Source organism: Chamaea fasciata, unplaced genomic scaffold (assembly GCF_029207755.1).
Source record: "Chamaea fasciata isolate MVZ Bird 193981 ecotype frontalis unplaced genomic scaffold, bChaFas1.0.hap1 SCAF_9, whole genome shotgun sequence".
Taxonomy (NCBI): domain Eukaryota; kingdom Metazoa; phylum Chordata; class Aves; order Passeriformes; family Sylviidae; genus Chamaea; species Chamaea fasciata.
The window spans coordinates 15,228,466-15,250,134 of NW_027094094.1; the positions used below are offsets into that span (position 1 = coordinate 15,228,466).

The window sequence follows — 21,669 nt, forward strand, 5'->3', positions numbered from 1 at the left end:
ATATGGTCACTTCTTTGCCTTTGGGTGGCTAAAAAACAATCATTTTTATGGTAATACCATATTCTGTTTTATAAACATACTGAGCATCCAACTGAACTTTTATAGGAAACTAAATTACATGCATTTCAAAAAAATTTAGAAGTAATAGCTCTTCCTTTACACTTCTGTAGAATGTAGAAACACAAAAGGGTGGTATATTAGATCTGAAGTGTACCGTGCAGTTTCATTTTTCATCAATAGTACCAGACTAGTGATAGTTACTCACTATTCAGGTCACATCTGAGTGATGCTAATCTAGTCCTAATGTGCAAATCAGCATTAAGCCACAGCTGCATTGCTCAGCTCTCCTTATATTCTCTCTTGCTTTTTAATGTCTCAACTTGCTACACTGTACTCCTGCTTTTCAGTTCCCTCTAAGTGTAGGTTGCTTGTTTGATTTTTTTTTAATTCTGTTTTGAATTCTCAGTGGCAGTTTGAAAAAGATACAAAAAACAGTGAAGTTTTACTTGAACTTCAGAACTGAAAATCGGAGACTTTCTTATTGGATTTGTATATAGAAATTTACTAAAAGAAATCTAAACAGAGCAAAAATGGTCAGACATGCATTCTAAACCACTTTCATGTATTTCTCCTCTTTCTTGCTCTTCCAAAGTGTGTTTTGAATTGCATGGCTGGAATAGGAATGCCCTGGAGAAAACCAGAGCCATTTTATTCACAAATCCTCTACTGGGGATTTTTGAATAATATTTAGAAAATGGAACCTGTGTCTTCCTGTGGGAGATTCCTGATTCCCTGCCAGCGCAAAACACTGCCAGAGCTTGTCAGGTTCAACTCACCGAGCCTGTCCTTTGACATCCATTTCTGTCAGCATTGCTACCGAGAAAAAGCAGCTCTTGTCCAGAGAAAGCAACCCTCGTCTCACTTGGGTGCTCCCTCCTGTCCCTGAAATGCAGAAGCAGCAGACAGGAAAGGACAGGAACCACATCTGCTTTCAATAGTGACCACAGCAACCAAATACATCACACCTCGAGCTCCTCAGCTGCTATTTGAAATCTAGAGAGTCCCATTCTCCCCAGTTTCAGCTAAAAGAGTATTTCCCAATTATGGGAGTGATATTTTCACAGCATGGGAAATGGGAATAGGTGGAAAGACATTAAAATTGGTTTAAGTGGCTTGGATATCCGCTTGGAAAAAAGATAACCATCATGAGGTTCTATTCAGATTGATCTGACATCCACCCCTGTATAATCAGTTTTACAAATAAAATTCAAATCATGAATGCTTTGAGTTTCCAGAGAGGCGGGAAAATTCTAAAATTCTTTTTTAGATCCTATATAAACAAAAGAAATTAGACACTTACTAAGTACATTCTCATAAGCTAATTCTTCTGGGAAAGAGCCAAAAGAGTCTTGCAGTGTTTTCTCTGGGTGTCAGGTAAGCACAGAAAGCTTAGGTAAGGTCAGAGAAACTAGATCCCAGTAGCTGGTACTGTTGAGTCCCACCCTTAGGCTGGCTATTAGCCCCTTAATGCCACAAGTGCCTATCTAGGGTTTAATAATATACTGTGTAGCTCAGAAAGCCATACAGCAAGCTTTCTGCAATGACACAAAATTTTAATATTTAGGTTTTGGCATACCCAATTGTTTTAGAAGTAGAAGTGATGTAGGCATTGTTTGTCCTGCCTTTGGCAAGCACACAAGGTTACCATGGCAAAAAAAAAAAAAAGGATTGCTCACCACAAAAAACTGATGTTACAAAAATACACACCTTCAGCTACAAAACTAAACTGGGCCATGTAACTGTATTAATTTAGTTGCATTTTTACACAATTTTTATTTCTCTGACATTGCTTTCTCCTATTTATCTACCATCTGCCACCCTCCCCATCACCTTCCCCAGTGACTGAGCCCCTCTTCACCCACTCCCTTTTAAACCTCCTTGCCTTCAGTGCCTTCCAACACCTAGTGCTTTGTTTCTGCTCCTCTCCTTCCCTTTGCTCCTTAATTAGGTTCTATTGGTCGTGGATTGAAATTTCTCCTACTGACATTCTTCATGGATTTACACTCCTTCAGGCTTTCCTCATTTCCATTCTTCACAGATGTAAAGGTTTCACTTCAGAGGCAGCAGAAGTGGCTTAGATATCCAAAGCATTTTTTCAGAAAGACCTTAATTTCCAGGTATTTCTACGGACTGTGCCCACTTTCTCAATGAAGAGTGGATCGTAGTAGGCACCTGAAGAGCTTGGACTCTTTTGTACAAAGACAAGTGATCTTAGCACCTATCCCTTTAGCAAGTACTTTACAGACTTTGAAAACACTGTTAAAATAAAGCTGTTTAAAATGAAAGTTTTCAGGGCAGGAAGAGACTGAAAATAGTTTCTTCTCCAGGGAGATAGATGCAAAGCATTAAGAGGCAGAAAACGTCACCAAGAGTAGAGCAGTGCAAGCTTTGCCCCCGAGCAGTTCTTGCGGGGATGCAGTGGGGGCTGAGCAGAGGGACAGGTAGGAACGGCTCCCTGGGTGGCCCTGAACATCAGCAGCTGCCAAATCCAGAGGGCTTTGGTTGCCTTTCTTACTGTTTCTAACCAAATAGGAAACCGTTTCTGAAAGCAAAATCAGTTACTTAGAGTCATTTCAAGAAGAAGAAAATGGTAAGAACATGTCTTAGAAAGGAGACGAACGTTGTTTAACTTACCACGTAACTAGAAGCAAAGAGTTACCTTAAAGAGACCTGGGCGAAAAGAAAGATGCTTTACAGCTAAGCACCTCTGCTGCTTATCAATCCTCTTCAATCAGGTCCTAAGGTACAAGGGTACTACGCATTCATGCATCATCGAAGCATAAGGCAAATGTAAAGTTAAAGCAATATTTGCATATTTTTCCTTCTTCTCAAAAAAAAAAAAAGCAAAGGAAATATGAAGCTGGATTACTGAACATAGACAAAATGTCTGAAATCTAGAGCACTGTGAAGATACACATCATTCTTGGCACACAAGAACACAAGTGATTTTAGCTATCAAGTTATTAGTTAAGCACATATGAATATTAGCAAATAAAACACTCAAAAGAAGTTATTAGACTGAGATACAAAGTCAAACATCATTAACACTGGATTCCCATGATTGTTAGTCTAGAAACTGAATTTTATGCAAGCTTTTTGAGTTATTTTCCTGCCAAGTATTTTCAAAGATCGCAAAAGCAATTTAATAAAACTGTCCAATGTCATAACCTAGCAATGGAGTCCTGCAGTAAAAAATCCTGAGCCCGTGCAAAAGTATATATTGCAGGAGCAGCCCCTTATTTTTTTTCTGTGACAGAAGAGCATTTCTAGTCATATTCCAAATGCTGCTGCCAGAAATTATTTGAAAATAATTTTTTTTTGTTTTATGCAATAATTGCAAAGGATGCAAAGTGCTTGTCTGCTTTCCAGTCTTTAGGCTCCAGCACACAACAATTCAATCAAATTTTAAATGTCATGATAGTCATAATTACATTAAATATGGATTAAAGGAATATCTTTTGACACAGAATTCTTTGTTCTTAAAGTTTGCTGATACTTTTAAATGTTAAGTTCTGTGTACCTTTCAAGTTCAGGGAACATGAAAAAGAATGTGAGAAGTTGTGGAAATTAAGCCACTGTGTCATAGGTTCTAACATGGACTTTGTAAGCCCTTCATTGAAAAATGGGGGAACTCCACAGAGCCTTGGGCTTTGTAATTTTTAATTTCCTCCTGTTTCTGTTTTGTTCAAGTATCCTAGCTATAAAAGTGCACCAAGTCTTTTGAGAATCTGTGATTAGAACAATCTTCATTTTGGTTACTTTTGTACTCTTTCCCTCATGAAAGATCAGGAGATTTTACAGTGCGTATAAGTTGCTTCACAATACCAATGTCCAAAATCATTAGTAACATTTAAACATTGAGCCAGAAACTATGATCACTTCCCCATTGTTAAATACCAGCTGCTAACCAGATTTCTGCTTTCAGAAATCTTCCAGCATGCCTAATCAGAATTTAGTCCTTCTGTTTTCACATTATCTGTTTCCAATACAAAGCCATAAAATCCTCATTCTCCACTCTTTACTTCATCCTTAAAGGAGTAGATGAAGAGGGGCACCGAGGTGCTCTACACCTGAGAGATATTTCCAAAGGCTTCTGGGAAAATACACTTTTCTGCAGTAAAGACTAAAGCCAGCTGCATATTAGCAGTTCTCATGAGAAAGTATGAACAAGGTTAAAAATTGATGTTGTAGAGGAGTTTTTCCTAGAAAGGGACAACTATTAGGGCTCTGTTGGTTTGGAAAGGTGAATACAAATGCAATTCCATGGAAAAAAAGAATATCCTGTGAGAACCAGATAATATAGCAGGGAGAAAGGACTCCTTGGGAATAGGCTGGGGAGAGTCTGGAATTTTAAGTTCTCTGTTTCTACTGAGTTCAGAAAGGGAGGGATTCATCAGCCTTCTATGTAAAAACAGGATTGTATTAAGCACAGCTGACTTTAGTCTAAGTTTCTGTTGCAAACAGACAGAACCTGGAAAGGCCTGGTTATGTTATAAATAATATTAACATTTTATTTGAGGCAGTGGATGATGTTAGTGCCAAAATGAGATAAATTTCCAAGGAGATACATTTCAAGCTGCCATTCTTAATCAAAGAACTAAACTGGAGTCCTAAGTGCAGAAATGAAAGATGCCTAGAAATTATTGAAAAAAAATTAAAGAAACTTCCATTTCAAAAATAAAGGCAGAGAAAGGAATACCCTTTTGTTGAAATCTGTCTGGACACTGCGACTAGAAACTACTTATTGTAAAGTGACATGAATGAAAGCAAAACAAGTACACTGTTACACTGTTACCCCCACAGGACATCCACAGGGGTGTCAGGTGATGATGATTATGCCAGGACACTTCCGCTGGTAGATTTTCACTTTGAAACACTTGTAGCCTAAGATTTAGATATAACCCACAATAACCTGAGCACATTTTGCTAATGCTGACTGAGCTATGATGGCTGTACTAAAAAGCTCAAGGCACCTAAAATGAAAGTGCATGAAGTCTTCAGTGCAAAGTTATAGAAACTAGAAGCATTGAGGAAGTTACCAAATGTCAGGGAGTTTCCTTTAGTAAAATGCAGCCATCCTGGGGTTTTTTTACAGGATGAAAACCGCTCTGAATAAGCATGATGCTAAGGGAAAGGGGAAAAAAGCAAACACAACAGGAACACCAAGCCCATAGATTGCTACTAATGTAGTGAATGCTAAATCTCAGTATAATATTGTCTTTAATTTAAAATGATCAGCAGATGGCTAGCATGACCTGTCAGCTATTGGCATACTGCTAAGAGTAAAAGCTTCCAGCCATTCCTAGAATGGCTCAAAAGACACGATTAAATATTCATCAATCTTTCCATATCTAAAAACTCATGGAATTTGCCCACATTAAAAATAAAACCAAAACACACACAAATGCGATTGCAGAGATCTTTCATGAGTTTTCCCCGTGCCAACTTCGTGCATAAATGCAGACCTTACCATTAGGGAACCTGGCTTGAAGTTTGGTTTGGACCGCTGGGAAACCACATCACACACTGGTGCTCAGGAAGAGGCATGTTGGAAAGAATTTAGAACTCCCAGAGGTCCTACAAAACAACTGCTTAGAAGAATAAGAATTTCAATCATTTCACGTATTTTAGGCCCCTGGAATACTGAAGAATAAATTCTATCCTAAATTCACAGTGGTGTGCCAAATGCAGAAAAACAGCTTCTATTTGTCAGATATTTGATTTCCTCTAGGCACTCTTACCTGTAGCATTTGACTTCACATTAATAAGCAGATAGGCACAAAAATCCTATGTAAGGTGTCTTAAATTGTTCATTAATATTCTTTCAACCTGCTATAGATTTTTATTTTGTTTCTTTGCTTTTCTATTTATTTCTTCCAATGTTCCTGTGTACCTGGGCTTTTTCACTTAACAGTTTAACTATTTTATCCCTGGCTACTTGAATGCAATTTACACTTTTAAAAGGTGTATTTATCTGCATCCATTGCAACAGAGTCCTTGAAAAGCATAAGACTGAGAATTATTAAAACTTTACAAATGCCCAGGGGTTGATTTCTCATGGTATGACCCCGTTAGAGTAAAAACTTGATTTTCTATCAAACTTACTAAAATGTCCCATTAGACATCTAGAACATCTAATCAGCATAATATGAGTAGGCAGGGTGCTTAACCATCTGAATGAAGGATGAGGTACAAATGAATTGAACAAGTCATACCATTTTTTGGTTAAAAAAAAATACAGGCATTAGACTACAAACATATGTTATCTATTTATAGCTGATGACCTATTATACTCTCTTAGAACTACTCAAGGCAAATGCTAACATTTGCCCTTGACCCCTAGCTTCCTGTGAAAGGGAAAATGCAACACTTTATTTGTGTTTTAGATGGTCTGGCGTCCTGTAGTATATAAAAAGCAGATTAGAGAAATGTCTGTTTGCACCAGCATCACACTCTAAGTGAAAGAGACTCTTCACTGGAACAAACAAACCAACCAGCCTCAAAACCTCACTCTTTTACCTGAATGTTTTTGATTCAGGTGATTTAAGAGTATCTGAAGTGCATCTGTACAAACACAGCGCCAGATTTTGAAGAGGCAATTGGAAAAAAGGGCAAATAAATTCTGTAATAGTATCATCCCCAAAGCCTAGGGTTTATTTGGTCATACATACACTTACCAAACAGAAAGTTCTCTACTGACAAAATTCCAGTGTTTTTTAGAACTGTACCATGCATTATTTATGGTGTTATCATTTCTTCCTTTTCCCTGTCCAATTAAGTATTCTTGAACTTGACAGTGTAGAGCTGCATTTTCTGTTGGGTCTTGAAGGACTTTTGTGACTGTGCTCATGAATAAATTCAGAAATATATAAAACTGAGGAACTCAACAATTAGGTCATAGGAGGTTTTTTATGTTTTTCTATGTTTTTCATCACAACACAAACCAATACTTTAGTTCTAAATGTGAGAAATATCCATTTGGTCAGCACAGATAAAACTGGTATAATTTAATATTGGCAGACAATAGCTGAATTTCCACAACATAACATGAAGTATGGCTGAAACATAGAAACACCAAGAGTTTCTATGATTTTACTTTTGTTGAGCTTCAGCTTGAAGTAACCGAGATTGGTGAATTTCAATCAGCTAAAGCCAAATAGAGCCACTTTTGTCATGTTAAACAGCACCCAGATCCACTGACACTATGCAAAACCTGGTTATCAGTCAGGTCAACAACCCTTCCAACATCCACCGTGTGATCCTGTGCACCTCACACACATCTGAACGAGCTGCGGATTCCCTCTCTCACACATGGATAATAATGGGAAGCCATAGTCATTTTACAAATATATTAGGGTGGGAAATGCCAGGGTCTCTTGGCAGGTAATGCAATATATAATTTGTTTTTCCTTATTTAAGTATTCTAGAAGTATTCTATCTGGTCATACTATGCAGGTATGTTATTTGGCTGGGTAGTTACAGTCACACATAAAAAGCAGTAGAAAATACTAAGTAAAAATAAAATTTACTTTTATTGCTTAATGTTTGATTTTTCTGGACTAAAGATACAACAATTCTGTTCAGGTTTATGTAGGAGGTACACACCACTATGGGTTACGTCATTAATTTATGAGGACAGGTTTCTAAATCGATTTTGTTTTCTAAGTCTGCATGTTTGAAGTTTCAAACCTGTGCTTCCCTTCCCTCCAAGAAAAATGAGTGAATGTAAAATACAGATTTAGCAACAGCACCCATAACTGACATACCAAAATTCAAATGTTCTCTTTGTATTCTTTTCCTGTTTTACAAGTGTATATGCCCAATTGTAAGAATGGCTGTTATATAATAGGAATGTCTATTATTGCCTCTTGATTTTCACAAATCGTCAAATCATTTAGAGAGCAGCATATGTTTTTTTTATATTAGTGCTCAATGTTCACACTATTCCTAGTTTGCTTCTGCGTGTAAACAACACTACATGACAGTCACTCTGCACTATAAAATTTTTAAATCCTTGATTAACCTTTTAAATATAAAAATGGAAATATTCACTCTAAGCTAAATTTCAGTATTAGTCAATGGTTTGAGGGTGAGAAAGGGAGAGACAAAATTAACCAACAGTGACTTTTTCCTAAAAAGAACCTACTCCCACACACAAGGAAACTGGGGTTAGGAGGGTAATTTAAAGTTAACATGTTGGTCACCTTCATCCCAGCATAAATATCACTGGCTTCCAGATACCATTACAATGACAGGCTAATATTAGAACTGTTCAAAAATATGTGAATTGTTTTCCTGGAACGAGCCTATTTTCGAAGCCATGTGAATCTTCAGAAATTACTAGGATGTGAAAGGACATTTGCATGTACAGTTTTGACCTCTTCTCTTGCTCTTTGCCTGTTAATATATCTCAGCTGGTTTGTCTTTTAACATTCCAAAACTTCCAGTAGCTTTCAAAGCTCAATTTTTCTCAAAGAAAACATGCTGCTTTTCCTTTCTCCCCCCACCCTGAAGTCTGCACAAGCTTGGTAACAGATTTAAAGACATACTGCTCCTAAATGGTGCAATGTCAGCATACTGAAACTCAAGCATTGTTTTATGAACTGCCAGGAAAGGAAAGTGTCTGTACGTCAGTGGAAAATTGGAAATTTTTTTGGTAAGCATTTAATCTTGGCTGTCAACAACATGTTGGGTCATTGACTTATAAAGCCTTGAAACAAAAATATTTATTTTTAGACACTTTGAATATATATTCAGGTATTTATTTCACTTCAAGAGCCATGCTTGCTAACTCCTGTAATTTAAATTTCAAAAATTGGTAGAAAAAGTTTTTTTCTAAAGGAGATTCATGTGTATTTATATAAGAGTCATTCCAATGACATTTGGCATCATTTCTATAACCCACACTAATCGCCTTGCTCACAATTAACTTGGTCACTTCAAGAACGGGCCGAAAGGAAGTCTGTTTCACAGGCATCCCTGAACACTATCTAATGCTATAAAATCAATGCCAAATGTACTAAGAGCAAGTTTATAAAATTCTAAAGATTATAAAATCTGAATACTTGGGAGGTTTGAGAACTTTAGATGTAGGCAGATTTCCCTGGCTACGGTGAAGTGTCAAAGAGAAAAAGATCAAAAAATAACCATTTATGAAGATTCATCAGGCTGAAAGATGCACATGCTGGGTACCCCAGGACCTTGATTAACTATGTAGATCCAGCAAGAAATCCAAATAAATAAATGTTTGTGTGTAAAGAATAAGCAGGAATACAGAAGTATAAAAAACAAATACTGTATCACTTACATGCTGATAGTGAGTAGAGCAATATATATATGCACAGGAACACCACAAGTTTAACCTACTATGTTGAGTCCTGTATCCAAAACTAGGTCTCCTTTTTCCTATCAAAATAATCTAAAAGTCTAACATCTATTAGATAGATATACATCACTTGACAGACAAGTCATTATACTGTTAAATTTCCATGTAAGAATAAAGGAAGTGAAAAACTTTCAAAGCACCTTTTCCTTTGCTTCTTTCTAACTGACACTAACTGTTCAGGTCTTGACAGCTAAAGTAAAAGGAAATCAAACCTCTCAAAAATAAGTTACTCTCTACCTTGATAGCTATCCCCACAACATCTATCATCAAGAAGCATCATTAACACCAGACGCCAGACTTGTTGCAATGACACAAGACATTGTTGATTGCATTAAACCAGAAAATACTTTAATTAAACCATTTAAGCACACTAACAAATGTACTAACCTCCCAGAAAGACAGGATATTGGGGTATGGGGGAGAGAATGCTGTGTCTACAGGCTATCTTTCAAATTTTCAAATTGAGAAAAATAAAGCACATGTTTAAATCAAATATCCTTAACCACTTTATAGCCGAGTACTCACTGAGAAAGTTTGTAAAGCTCTTTGTGTCACTGGCACACATTGAGTAATACTGTACTAGCCTTTGGCTTTGCCCCTTCAAGACATGACTCTCAAAACTTGGGGCTGTCGTGGCCATAAACCAGTAAGCAGCGCCCTGGGAGAGGTGACTACTCTGTGCTTTACCTGTCCCCTCCCCACCTTAGAAGTCTTCATCGACAGTCACTGCTGTGACCCAACACAGATTTTGTTCACACTTTGAATGAAAAAGTGGGGCAGAAATAGTTTCTTCTGTTTGAGTCAGAGCCACAAGTTGCATGGACTATTGGCAGACAGTCTTTTCAACACATAACAGTTGTGAAGGCTGAGTTCCTGCAACAGCTTAGACCTGGCATGTGTGCTTCACTGTAACAGGTCTTAATTGTGCTCAATCTCGATGCTTCTGCTCCTTACCTAAATTATCACTATTTGTGATATCACTATTTTGTTTTCTCCTGTTTGCAATGAGTGCCAACCAGCACCTTAAGGTCTACCTTTTCACAAAGTTATTTTAGCCATTAAAATGCAGCAGTCATGATCTTGCTGTTGGAGCCAGTGATTGCTCACTATTAATAACATTGCTTGCTGTGGCTGAGGTAATGTGAATCAAGCTAACCAAGGGCTCGTTTGCAAGATGCCTACAGATATAGATACGTGACATACTCATGACTATGTGAATTAAAGAGTATCTGTACAGGATAGCTATAACCATGGAGATTATTAAAATCCAAACAGTGGAACTAAAGCACTACCTCAAAACCCTAAACCAGCATCAAAGGAGGTACAGCAAATCTATTCCACTATCCAGGGAGTACTTTCAAAGTCAAGTAGCTCAGTCCATTTCTGTGGGGGCATTTGAAATTGTTTCTTTGGAGTAGAAGCTTGAGGAGCTTATGAGGTGGTTTATTTCCAAAGAGAAGACAGCCAGCCATCAAAGTGTTTAGGGTAGACAGGCTTGTACTAAGCCACATTTGGTTTCCTTTTTCAGTAAGAGTATTTATTCTTATAATTAAGATTTACTACTTCTAGTTCCCTTGATGAAATGTAATGTGCTTACAATTATGCAAATGTTCTTTCTTAATCTTTCAAGAATATATAGGGTTTGCTTTTAAGACTGCTGTTACAGCTTAACTGTTGCTGACAGCTTCTGCCATAGCATTTGCTCTGAGAAGTAATATGATTCTCAGATTCCCTCTTTTCAGCTTTTTCGGTCTCAGCTGTTTTCCGGCACTTCTTGTTCTAATTGTTTTTGTCTAGATGCAGGAAAGCAGAAGGCAGCTGCTTCTGCAGACAGTGTCAGCAGGGAGCACTTCTGCACAGTTCCCAGGCCCCTGGCCAGCAGGGGAGAGCTGAAATTCCAATGTCACCCACTTTCTGGGATTCTCTAAAATTGACCCCACTGCTCCCGACAGCCTGACACACCTGGGAAGCACCTGTATTTAGTTAGTTGGCTTGTAATAACAGCGGCCATTAACTAAGATTATGACTTAACTTTCCCTAAGAAAGGAGAGTCCTTGCCAGTCTCAACTACCAGCGACCTGGGAACTGACTCCTGATGTGCTATTTCCTGTTGTCATTTTCAGCGTCCCTCATGAGGGCAGGATGGAAACCGTCAGTACCCAGAAAACTGAGTTTTGTATTTCAGTGCAATGCACAGAGCATCTTGCACCAACTCAGCCTCAGCCATTGTTTGCAGACATTACACACTCTTCCCATTAACTCAATATTCAAATACTGAAAACATCACCACCACAACCATTTTAGTTCTTGCCTCCTCCCATTCCCTTATTAAGCAAATCAGATGAACTGAAGGGGCTTTTTGATACCTGCAGAGATGTCGGCTTAGTTAAGGAAATACCAAATAGCAAAACCAGATTGTTTCAATAGGAAAGATGAGCTAGAAAGAAGTAGCACAATCACCCAGCCAAAGAATAGTCTTTGTTTTCACAGCATAAGCTAGGCACAGAAGGGCACCACTTGACCGAAATCACCTGCATGCAGTTACTGGAACAGGACTCAGGTAGCTGGAAGCAGCAGCTGGCCTCAGACCTGGTTCAACCCTGACAAAGGCAAGATTATTAACAGAAGCTGACAGTGTCAATTCTGCTATATGTCACCACTGAACTGGGTCAACAGCATATTGCACTGACACTTTGGGCTGAGTCCTGAGGAAAAATCAGTTCTTAAAGCACTAGGTCTGCCTCTAGCAGAGCTCCTCGGTACTGAGGACATTTCTGCAGCATGTCCTGTTCTCAGAGAGGTGACTGGCATTTTGACTACAGACTAGAAATATTTTCCAGATCTTAATTCTTAGATGTGGTCAAAAATGGAACTTTTGACACTTCAATTTTTCCCTTTGCTCTGATTCAGAAGGAATGGTTGCAAACTTCCCATAAAAGTAAAAATAAAGTGCTTTGGAACCACTAAGACAGCAATGCTTACATGCCTCATTTGGGAATTTTACATTATATTAAAAAAACATGAAAATTAATTGATTCAACTATACCATTTTTTTAATAGAGTCTTAATCATCAACGAAGTAAAATAAGCCCTGAAAAACAACTTGTTTTAATTGATGAAGCATTCTTAGAGATAAATGGTTCTGCTAGAAGAATTTCAGCTGGTCCTTTTGAATTCTCTTTTCTCACAAAAAGAAATCAGACCTCCTAATCTTGCAGCCTACATCAGCAGAGGCTCTGCTGCTTTTTTGCTGAGGCTAAATTTCTGGTGGTCACAGTTATTTCTGTATGTGGTAACTTCCTTCCTCTTTCAAACGTTAAACTCAATTTGCTTAAGCATATATTGGTGCATTACTACAAAGACATGGGAAGTGCTTTTATTTTCTGTGTTCCAGTAAATGTTCTTTCAATAAGGACATGCAAATACAGACAGAGCTTGGCCCACAGAACATTACACTGCCAGTGAGGAAGACAGTATAATTTTTGGAATAGCCTTGGAAACCTCTCACCTCTCCATCAGGTCAGCCTAAGACTAATGAGGACATCATGTTCTAGGACAAATAACACGACCTTTCCCATTGTATGCACTATATAAACAGATTTATATTGCAAATCAAACCTTGCTGTCTTAGAACAAGGCTGTTTCTGAAACCAGCTTTCAAGGAGAAGACCATTCATTCCACATTAGATTGAATAAAACAGGTTCAAAAAGTCTTGGACTGTCAGGTACGAGCAAACAGCTCCTGGGGTATACAATAGGTTGGAAACCCTAGATCATAAACAAATAAATCATAGGTGAACCCTCTCTTAGCACATATAAGAATAAACGGTCAACTAGTCTAATGTTGCACTGAGCTCTTAATGGTGAGATGGTACTATTGCAATAGGCAGTTTCCTCAGAACAATGCAAACCACAGGGGTTGACTGAGCTACTATTGGAAAAACATCTTTCAGTCAGGAAAAAACAGGTTTCTAGCATCTCAACAGCTAAAAAAATGTTGTAGGTGAGGCAGTAGAGAATCCTCAAAACCATACTGCTCAATGCATATCAAACTTGATCAAATATTTCCAAAACCCCTTGGTTTTAATTTGAAGTGTTAGAGCAGCAATACTACAGACAGATCTCCATCGGTGTAATAAAGTAATTCCAGCTGCCCTAAAGAATGTACTCTACTATTTCTTCCAGCAAGGGAAACATCTAGATCTCAAACTCCCATTACCTGTTGAACACAGCTCTTAGTTACCCAATATTAGATGGGCAGTTTTTTGACTGAAAGCATGCCTGAGGACAAAGTAACAGCAGCATTCCATGATGGATGACAAATCCACAGCAGTCCTGTTAACAATAAGCACGTCCTGAATATATTCCCTTGCTACCACCACTGCCAGCAACACAACTCCATTTGTACTGTGCAAGGTTTGATATAAACCAAACACAGAGACAGCTGCTCTGAAATCTTAGCGATCTCATGTATATTCACCATTCTGGTGCTACTAGCATGACTTATTCTTATGCTTCCACAACTTTGGAAATGCATCAGTGTCCAAGAGGTAAGAAGAAGCCCCAGGGAGTGCATACAAAGTCAGAGGGACTCTGCGCACAGAAATCGGCCTCATGTGATTGCTACTGCTCCCACTCAGACCCAAAAGGTCAAAAGCTTATTAGAACTGTTAAGCACCTGTACTGGATTACCAGGCTCAGGACAGACAAGATTGCATCTCCCAGCTCTGGCTGGCACAACTGTTAACAGCTAATCTCGTCCTTAGAGAGCAGCTCTGCAGCAAACAGGATTGCTGCTCAGCTCTGCTTTCCCACTAAAGCACCAGGCTGGCCTATCTGAAATGACAGCTGCTGTTTCTTATACCACTCCTATAACTGTGACTCAAGTCTCATTGCAGAATGTCAACATTTGTGTTCAACAAATATGATTCACCATGTTTTGAAAGTAACAGAAATGGAATGACAGAGGCAGCATATGATTCACCACAGCCTTGAAACTGCACAGAGCTATGTTGAATTAGAATTATGCTACCAACATTTTTTATCTCTGAAATATTTGCAACAGTTATTATGAATTGAGAAGTCTGTAAAATAAACACAACCAGAAACTGACCAATATAGTTTGACAATACTTGCCACAAACTACTAACCCAGAAAAAATAATCTATCATTTTCCCCCCACAATTTTAAGTTCACTTTCACTGAAGCACTCTTGCTTTCCTTCTTCCTTCAGATTTGCCTTTGTCTTCACCCAGTCTTCTATTGCTGACCTCTTTCATTTTATTATCTGGAAGACAGATTTGAATGATGCTTTTATATTTTCCATGTTCATTTTAAATTGCACCCTTTGACTGTAGGTATGATGCCCCTAAGCCATGTTTTTTAAAATAATTTTTAAAATAATTGATACTTCATTTTTGCATATCTTTGCTTGTTATCAGTAATTTATACATTATGTATATAATGGCACAGGAGGCAAAGATAAATTAAAGTCCCATTGGGGCAGGCATCATGCAGAGTTTTAGCAAGAGATTTTTTTCTTCAAAGACACTAAAAACATAAGCTACACAAAAGAGAAAAATATTTTTAAATGCCCTTTGAACAAAAATGTGAATTAGAAATTAATATATTAACCATGATTCAGCAAATGAAAGTGGGAATTGTTTAAGCACATGCCTATATGCTTTATCAATTCAGAGCCCACACATCTTGCCTGAATTCATGTGCGATCTCATTTTTGGCCGTAAAGTCCTGCTTCCTCTCCCAGAGGAGTTTACACTCGTGAGTAATGCCACACCTGAGAAACACATCACAGCTGAGGCCAGACTTCTCCTGTTCATTCATAACAGGTCTAAGATTGGTGGCTGCTAAACAGTTTCCCAATTGACCCTGAAGTTCTGTAACTCTTATCCTCCCCTTTTTTTAACCCTCATGCCTCTTACAACCTTTTCTCCTCTAATGAAACTGTTCATGAGTTCTCTGGTATGGGGCCATACATTGAGGAAGATGACCCACAACTCGGCATTATATAAGTGAGATGTTACTAAAAGAAGCAAGAGGTAGTTTGAAATGCTCTGTAACACCCAGCTAAAGTACAGAGAACTGCAGTTTTAGTATGTAATATAGTTACAATCTGTTAATGTGCTCTGTTAATGTGCTCTGCAAACTGGTCTCACTGAAAAGCCACTTAGCACACAAAGTGCTATTGCTACCACTAGATGTCAGTTTTACACACTTAAAAATGGCCAATTCCCTTAAAAAGAGTAATTCTCCATTCACAATAGTAACAGCACTCTACTATGTCACTCTTTCTGAACTGACCTTTAATTTTAAGTATCTCACTTTTTATTTACATTCTCTCTACTTCTCCCCCAGCCCCTTGGGGCATAGTTCTTTATTAAAGAAAAAAAAAATCCACTATGCATTTAGTCCATGATTTACTCAGTCTGAAACACCGGCAGTTTTTGCCAGATATCACTGACAAAAGTCTGCATCTCAGGTAGTGTCTCTAGATGCCAGCACTGAAATCTTACTTTTATTCCCCAGAGATATTTTTATATTCCATAAGGATACTTTTACTAAGAAATGACATTCCTTTCTTTTACTAAGAAATATCAAAGTAATTACAGACAGGCTTCCATGCCAGTTAAGAGGTATCATTAAAATGGCTTACTACAATTTTATGATTTTTCAGATTTTTACTTACATTGACTCCCTAAATGCAGATAGTTTTTATTTATACTTCAAATCTCTGTAGCTCAAAAGTCCAAAACGTAGCTGTATATTCCTCCTATAAGCCCTCCTACAGGGGCTTTATACAGGTGGGGTTTTTTAGAGCAATTTTCATTAACTAGTCTTAACATAAACTTGGTCACACTGAATACAGAACTTCTGTATTATGCATTTACTTTATCACAACATAATGGAATTGCTTTTTGTGAAGTAAATCTGTCTTTACTCCCTCCCCCAAAGAAAAATCATTGAAGAAAATTAGGAAGAACTCAAATTCATTATACATTATTACATTCAAATATATATGTACATGCACAAAAAGCATCAAACATCTCCAAAGCTGTCCATGCTCATAACTGGCAAGGTTACAGAATGCAGCTCTGAATTTTCATAAGGTAATGACAAGACTGTCACCTTACATGAAGTTTTACTGCCCAGATATTGACAGTTTATCTAGCAATGAGCTATGTTCGTTAATGATAACGTCATAGGAATCCCCTTGCCCTCATTCACATCAAAATCTGACATTTTCCAGCTCCTACTGATCCTTCATAGCTCTCTTGGATTGCTCAAGGTATTCTTTGGACCTGCAGCCTTAACCATCTCATCCAAGGGCTTGCCTACCAGAAACGGCTGGAAAGTAAGGAAGGGGAAAGATATACTTCAATGAACATCAAAACAGAGCTGAAAACACTGTATCATGCTTTCAACTCTATCAACAACCTTCTCCAAAGACATCCAAAAACATTTTTAGGCAACAATTCCACTGAAACCATCCCTCTCCCTCCGCACAACCTCAACAACCGTAAAAGTGTGGCAAAAAAACTCCAAGGCGAACACGGAATCCAAAACACATCAAGTCCCATGACTGCTGACAGCAGTGTTCATGACTTTGGAGCCTTCCTTGGAGAAGTGCTGTGCCTGGGGCAGATGAGGGTGTCCTACATGCTACATATTGTGTTGCAACGTTTTGCCCCATTCCCTTTGCCTTCCTACCATTCACTCACTATCCCTTACCCACCTACCAGGCATCCCCAGGAGTGCAGAATGCCCTAAATCCAACCCAGCCAAGGCATGTGAGCCACCCACACCCACACTGCTCCCTTGCAAGCACATGCACAGAAGCAGAGTACCTCAGATATGCCCGATCACTCTGCATGTACTGCGCAGCTCATGGGCACGAGCCAGCCCGAAGTTCTCCAGATGAAAATTCACAAAACCCACTCGTGCACCCCCGGCTCCAGACTGTACCTTCTCTTTGCTTTTGATGCAAGGTGTCTCCTTTGTCAGCAGCCATGGTGACAAGCAGCTACAGCAGAAGAAGCTCAGGTCCAAGACATGCTTCTGCGAGTAAAGGAGCAGAAGACACACCTCAAACACTTGCACTGCTACAGCTTTTCTCTCACTGCTGGATGCTACCTGCAGAACAAACCTGGTTGGCTTGATCTGCAAGCCAGGAATTTTGGTTACTCTGAGCTACTGAGCTAAGTGAGATACTGAGAAAGTTGATGTTGGGTGAATGAAGCAGCCAGTAGAAATGAGGAGATCAACAGCAGGCTAGAAGAGAACTGATTTTCTTACATGCTTTCTAAATTGTGCTCTAACATAAAAACCAAATCAAACAAAACAAAACAAACACACACACCAACCCCCCCCCCCAAAAAAAAAAAAAACACTAAACAACAATCTGTCCCTTTTTTCCTCATTGTATATTTGGCAACTCAAATCCCTCCAAGAAAGAAACTACTTTAACTTCTTCTTTATCACACATATTAATTTGCCACTTTTTCCATTCACGCCAATATGAATCACAAACAATGTATATCATAAGCAACAACAGAAGGAGTGCTTAATTAAAACCTGGAAGCATTAGTCATCTTCCTACAGAAGCTACCATGTAATTTCAAACGTGTTGAGTTTGTTTGCAAGATATTTTTGTACTCTTTCCTAGGACCAAAATTCTGCTGCTAAAGAGCAGCAGCAGTTCTTCGTTTCAATCAATAGTGCATTCTACTGAAGAAGAAGGGGAAAACAAACAAGAAAAGCTTTCAGCTGGACCCATAGGTATCAATCATTCCAAATCTCAGTGAGACACATAGCTTGACCCCCTCACTGAAGATTGTCCCAGGGGAGGAGAAATAGGTTACAACTCTCTCAATAAAACAGTAAAACATTCCCCAGTAAAGGAATTGCTTAGATCCATAGCTTCCTTCTCTACCAAGCTCCACTGCAAATTTAAAAAGTGCCCGATCTGACCAAAAACACAGCACTTGCCTGTGTGGAAAGGCAGCTGTGCTTAGGCAGCACACTCCAGCAAACAGCATCTTGGAAGGACTGGAAGCTACACAAGATATTTCTCTGAAATCGCCAAGCCGTTATACCCCCGGCAATCTTTATACACACGTAAGGATTTAAACACTCTATTTTGCAAAGAAAAGGGAGCGAACAAGAATCAAACCCTTGCAACAAAATGCATAGCTGCCTCCTCCTCTTCTTACTTAAAAAGTGCAAGAGGAGGTGAGGAAATCGCCCTGCTCCTGCTGGCCATTGACATGCAGAGGCAATTTGGTGAGTCACCACTAAAACTGATGAAGCCAAAGGAGCCCAGATGGGCCTGTGTGCCAATCACACAGCTCAATACAGTTTTAAATTTCCTCAGGAATTTGGTGATTTCTAGATCTGATGGATCACCTGGTAATTACCATACCCACTACATGTAGATATGCAGCTGCTTTTTGTTACAGTAAAATTATAGGCTAAGTATTAAATGTAGGGGCTTCTCTACTGTCTGAAATGGCATATTTTCACAACAAATACGTAAAAAAAAAAAAAGCAGATATTCACTGGAATTTAAATATAGACCGAAGAAATATGTTTTCTCTGAGAATGTATATGTTCTCCACTTGATCTTCTCTCATACACTTATTAGTGTCTCCATTTGTATGCCTGATACAAACCCATCTATCATGCTGATGAGATGGTGAGAGAAAAGGCAAAAGAGTTTGTTTTGGGGCTGTTGGCTGGGACAATATTCAGAAAAAAACAGATAGATCTGGGCAAACATCAGTCATACTACAGAGAACTCAATATCACTGAGTTCACTGGAAAGTATCTATTTCAGAGATTTCACATCCACTACAGGCATGCCTAGGAAGTGTCAGGAAATACACAAATTAATTTGCTCTTCCCAACAAAAAAATAGATGAAGGGTTAGAATTGCATCTACTAAATGGACAGTATTTTCAGCCTGACCTATCCTCTGCTCAAATCTATGCTGAAAAAGGGGGAAATCTAGAATTAGAAGGTTTCTGGACTGAAAGCATGTGATCCCACACTTGGTCTTAGTACAATACAGAGACTTCACCGGAAATTTTGCACTAAAGAAAAACCCATAGATAAAAAAAAAGGTTTTATTTAGACTAACTTAAAACTCTGACTTGAGAAGTTTGCCTGCAAGCTGCACACTAGTTTGAACATCAAAAGTACTTCATTAACTCCTTGTTCACATTGAGATGAAAGCTATATAGAGCTACACAAACTATTGAAATCATTTGGTGAAACTCTTTCCCGTACCTGCATTAGCTTGTTCAGCACTAGAATGGGCATTTTATGTGCCAAGGTAGCACACTACAAATTGTATTTCTTTTTCATCACCAGCTTTTCATGGGTTGAGAAGTCATGCAGAGCTTTAGAACAAGAACAGCCCAAACATGAGGTTAATAATATCCCAGCCATTGATAAAGTATCTTCCACTTAGCCATTGTTATACTAATCTGCTGATTTGAGTGAAAAAAAAATGCAAAGAAATTCTGTGGTGAAGAGACCATATTAAATGGCTTGCTTATCACTTCTTGAATAATTCATTAACCAGCCTAATTTAATCTGCTACATGCCCGGTAAATTCCAGTTTAGCAATGTAGTGTGTGCTACCAGCTTTCTAGAAGTGTTACAACAGGCCAATAACAAAAAGTTAAGCATTAACCAGGAGACAAGCAGGTAGCTACAAAACTAAAAACTGTTTTTTCAGGTCTTTCCTTCATTCACTTTTTTAAAATATCATGTATTTCACTTCTTCAATTGCTCTTGATTAAAATGATCTTCATTTAAACTATAAAACCTGTTTTCTCTCTTTTCAGAATGCATCAGATTATGAGCTGAGCAGATTCAAAGCAATGCACCAGCCGTAAGTGTCTCATTATTTTCCATTTCCCCACTGAATGACAATTACACTTCTACTCTGACAGTTGCTCTGTTAATAAATCAGGGGAAATGAGAATTGAAACCTCCTGCTCACGAGAACTTTAACATTAATTGACGGGGGTGGGACTTTCTCAGGATTAGGATTCTGGAATGTTTACAAGAGCTGTGGCTCAGATCAGCTGACAGGAAAATCTCTTCTGCACCAGAAGCTGAACAGAAAGGGACAACCATACCATTAGTAAAAATACAAGTTCAACTGATTCCAGAACATCAAAGGCTCTTTTCTTGTATTGTATTTGAGGTCAAATTTTCAGAATTGGTTCATCTGCTACTTAGGGATTAATTTAAGTGATCAGTTTAACAAAATGCTATGTTGAAAGTAATTTAAATAGAATTTAAATACAGTACCGAATAAGCAAATATAGATACAACAGTTGAGAAATACCTTCATATAATTGTGACAAATCAAGTTCATTTCAAAGGATATCCTTAATGTTCAAATGTATTATTTCTCTTGTAGTACTATACAGAAATAATATTAGAGAATTTTCTCTATGAGCCAATGCCAATGAAACTAAGAAGACTTCAGTTTAATATAGTGTGTTGCTGTTCTTCACCTAATGGTTGTTACTATTCCATGTAGCTTTCCCGTCCTCAACTAGCTGGGAAAACATCTGTTTACAAATTGTTTTCCATTTTATGAACTCCATTCCATTGGTAAGAAACTGGATAAACTTGAAGGTATTTTTACCCAATAAATTCCTATTCCTATTGATAGGAATTTGTTGAGAGTGTAGGTAAATATTCTTCTGGGTTTAATTTAATAATTAACTAGATGAGCAAAAAAAAAATCAAAGTACTTTCTTGCAAAACACTTTAGTCTAACAGGACAGAATTTTGAGAAAAAATGTAGAGAGAATTAGTATAAATCAACCAAGGATACATTTTCTGTTTCTGACATACATGAATCTAATCTATGACAGTACTGGGGCAAACAAATACGTTGAACTGAGGCCAAGAGTTGCACTTCTACTGATGTGAGCATTCAAGCTTTGAATCCTCAAATTATTGGAATAACAAAAGTGTTTTGCCATATGAATTCTGTTGTCCAAAGCAATAAAATACCTTAAATTCACAGTGTGGATGTCATATCCTTAGTACCAACTTCCAGTCTAAAATCTGTTACTCTTACCTGGTATTACTTGCTATTGCAAAAGCTGCATGAGTTTCTAGCACTACCAATTTAACTGGAAACTGGTGTCTACATTGATCCACCTAAGACAGATCAACTG

General features: G+C 38.1%; 2 protein-coding genes across 5 annotated transcripts in view; one reads left to right on the forward strand and one right to left on the reverse strand.

Annotated features, from left to right (window-relative positions):
• Positions 1-18,694, reverse strand: part of DNTT (DNA nucleotidylexotransferase) — a 128,927-nt gene extending 110,233 nt beyond the window's left edge. Inside the window, exons 1-2 of the mRNA XM_066191162.1 lie at positions 18,452-18,694; positions 17,429-17,521 (exon numbers count right to left, since the gene is read on the reverse strand). The gene's annotated coding sequence lies outside the window, so the exon portion shown is untranslated. The remainder of the gene's footprint in view (positions 1-17,428; positions 17,522-18,451) is intronic.
• The window catches only part of BLNK (B cell linker), a 92,010-nt gene that overhangs the window by 10,647 nt on the left and 59,694 nt on the right, over positions 1-21,669 (forward strand). For 3 of the 4 annotated variants that reach the window (XM_066191158.1, XM_066191156.1, XM_066191157.1), the window contains exon 3: positions 20,314-20,360. In XM_066191158.1, coding sequence (XP_066047255.1) covers positions 20,314-20,360 — 47 coding nt within the window. Of the gene's footprint in view, positions 1-16,712; positions 16,818-20,313; positions 20,361-21,669 lie in introns of all 4 variants that reach the window. The other variant, XM_066191155.1, reaches the window with a different exon arrangement.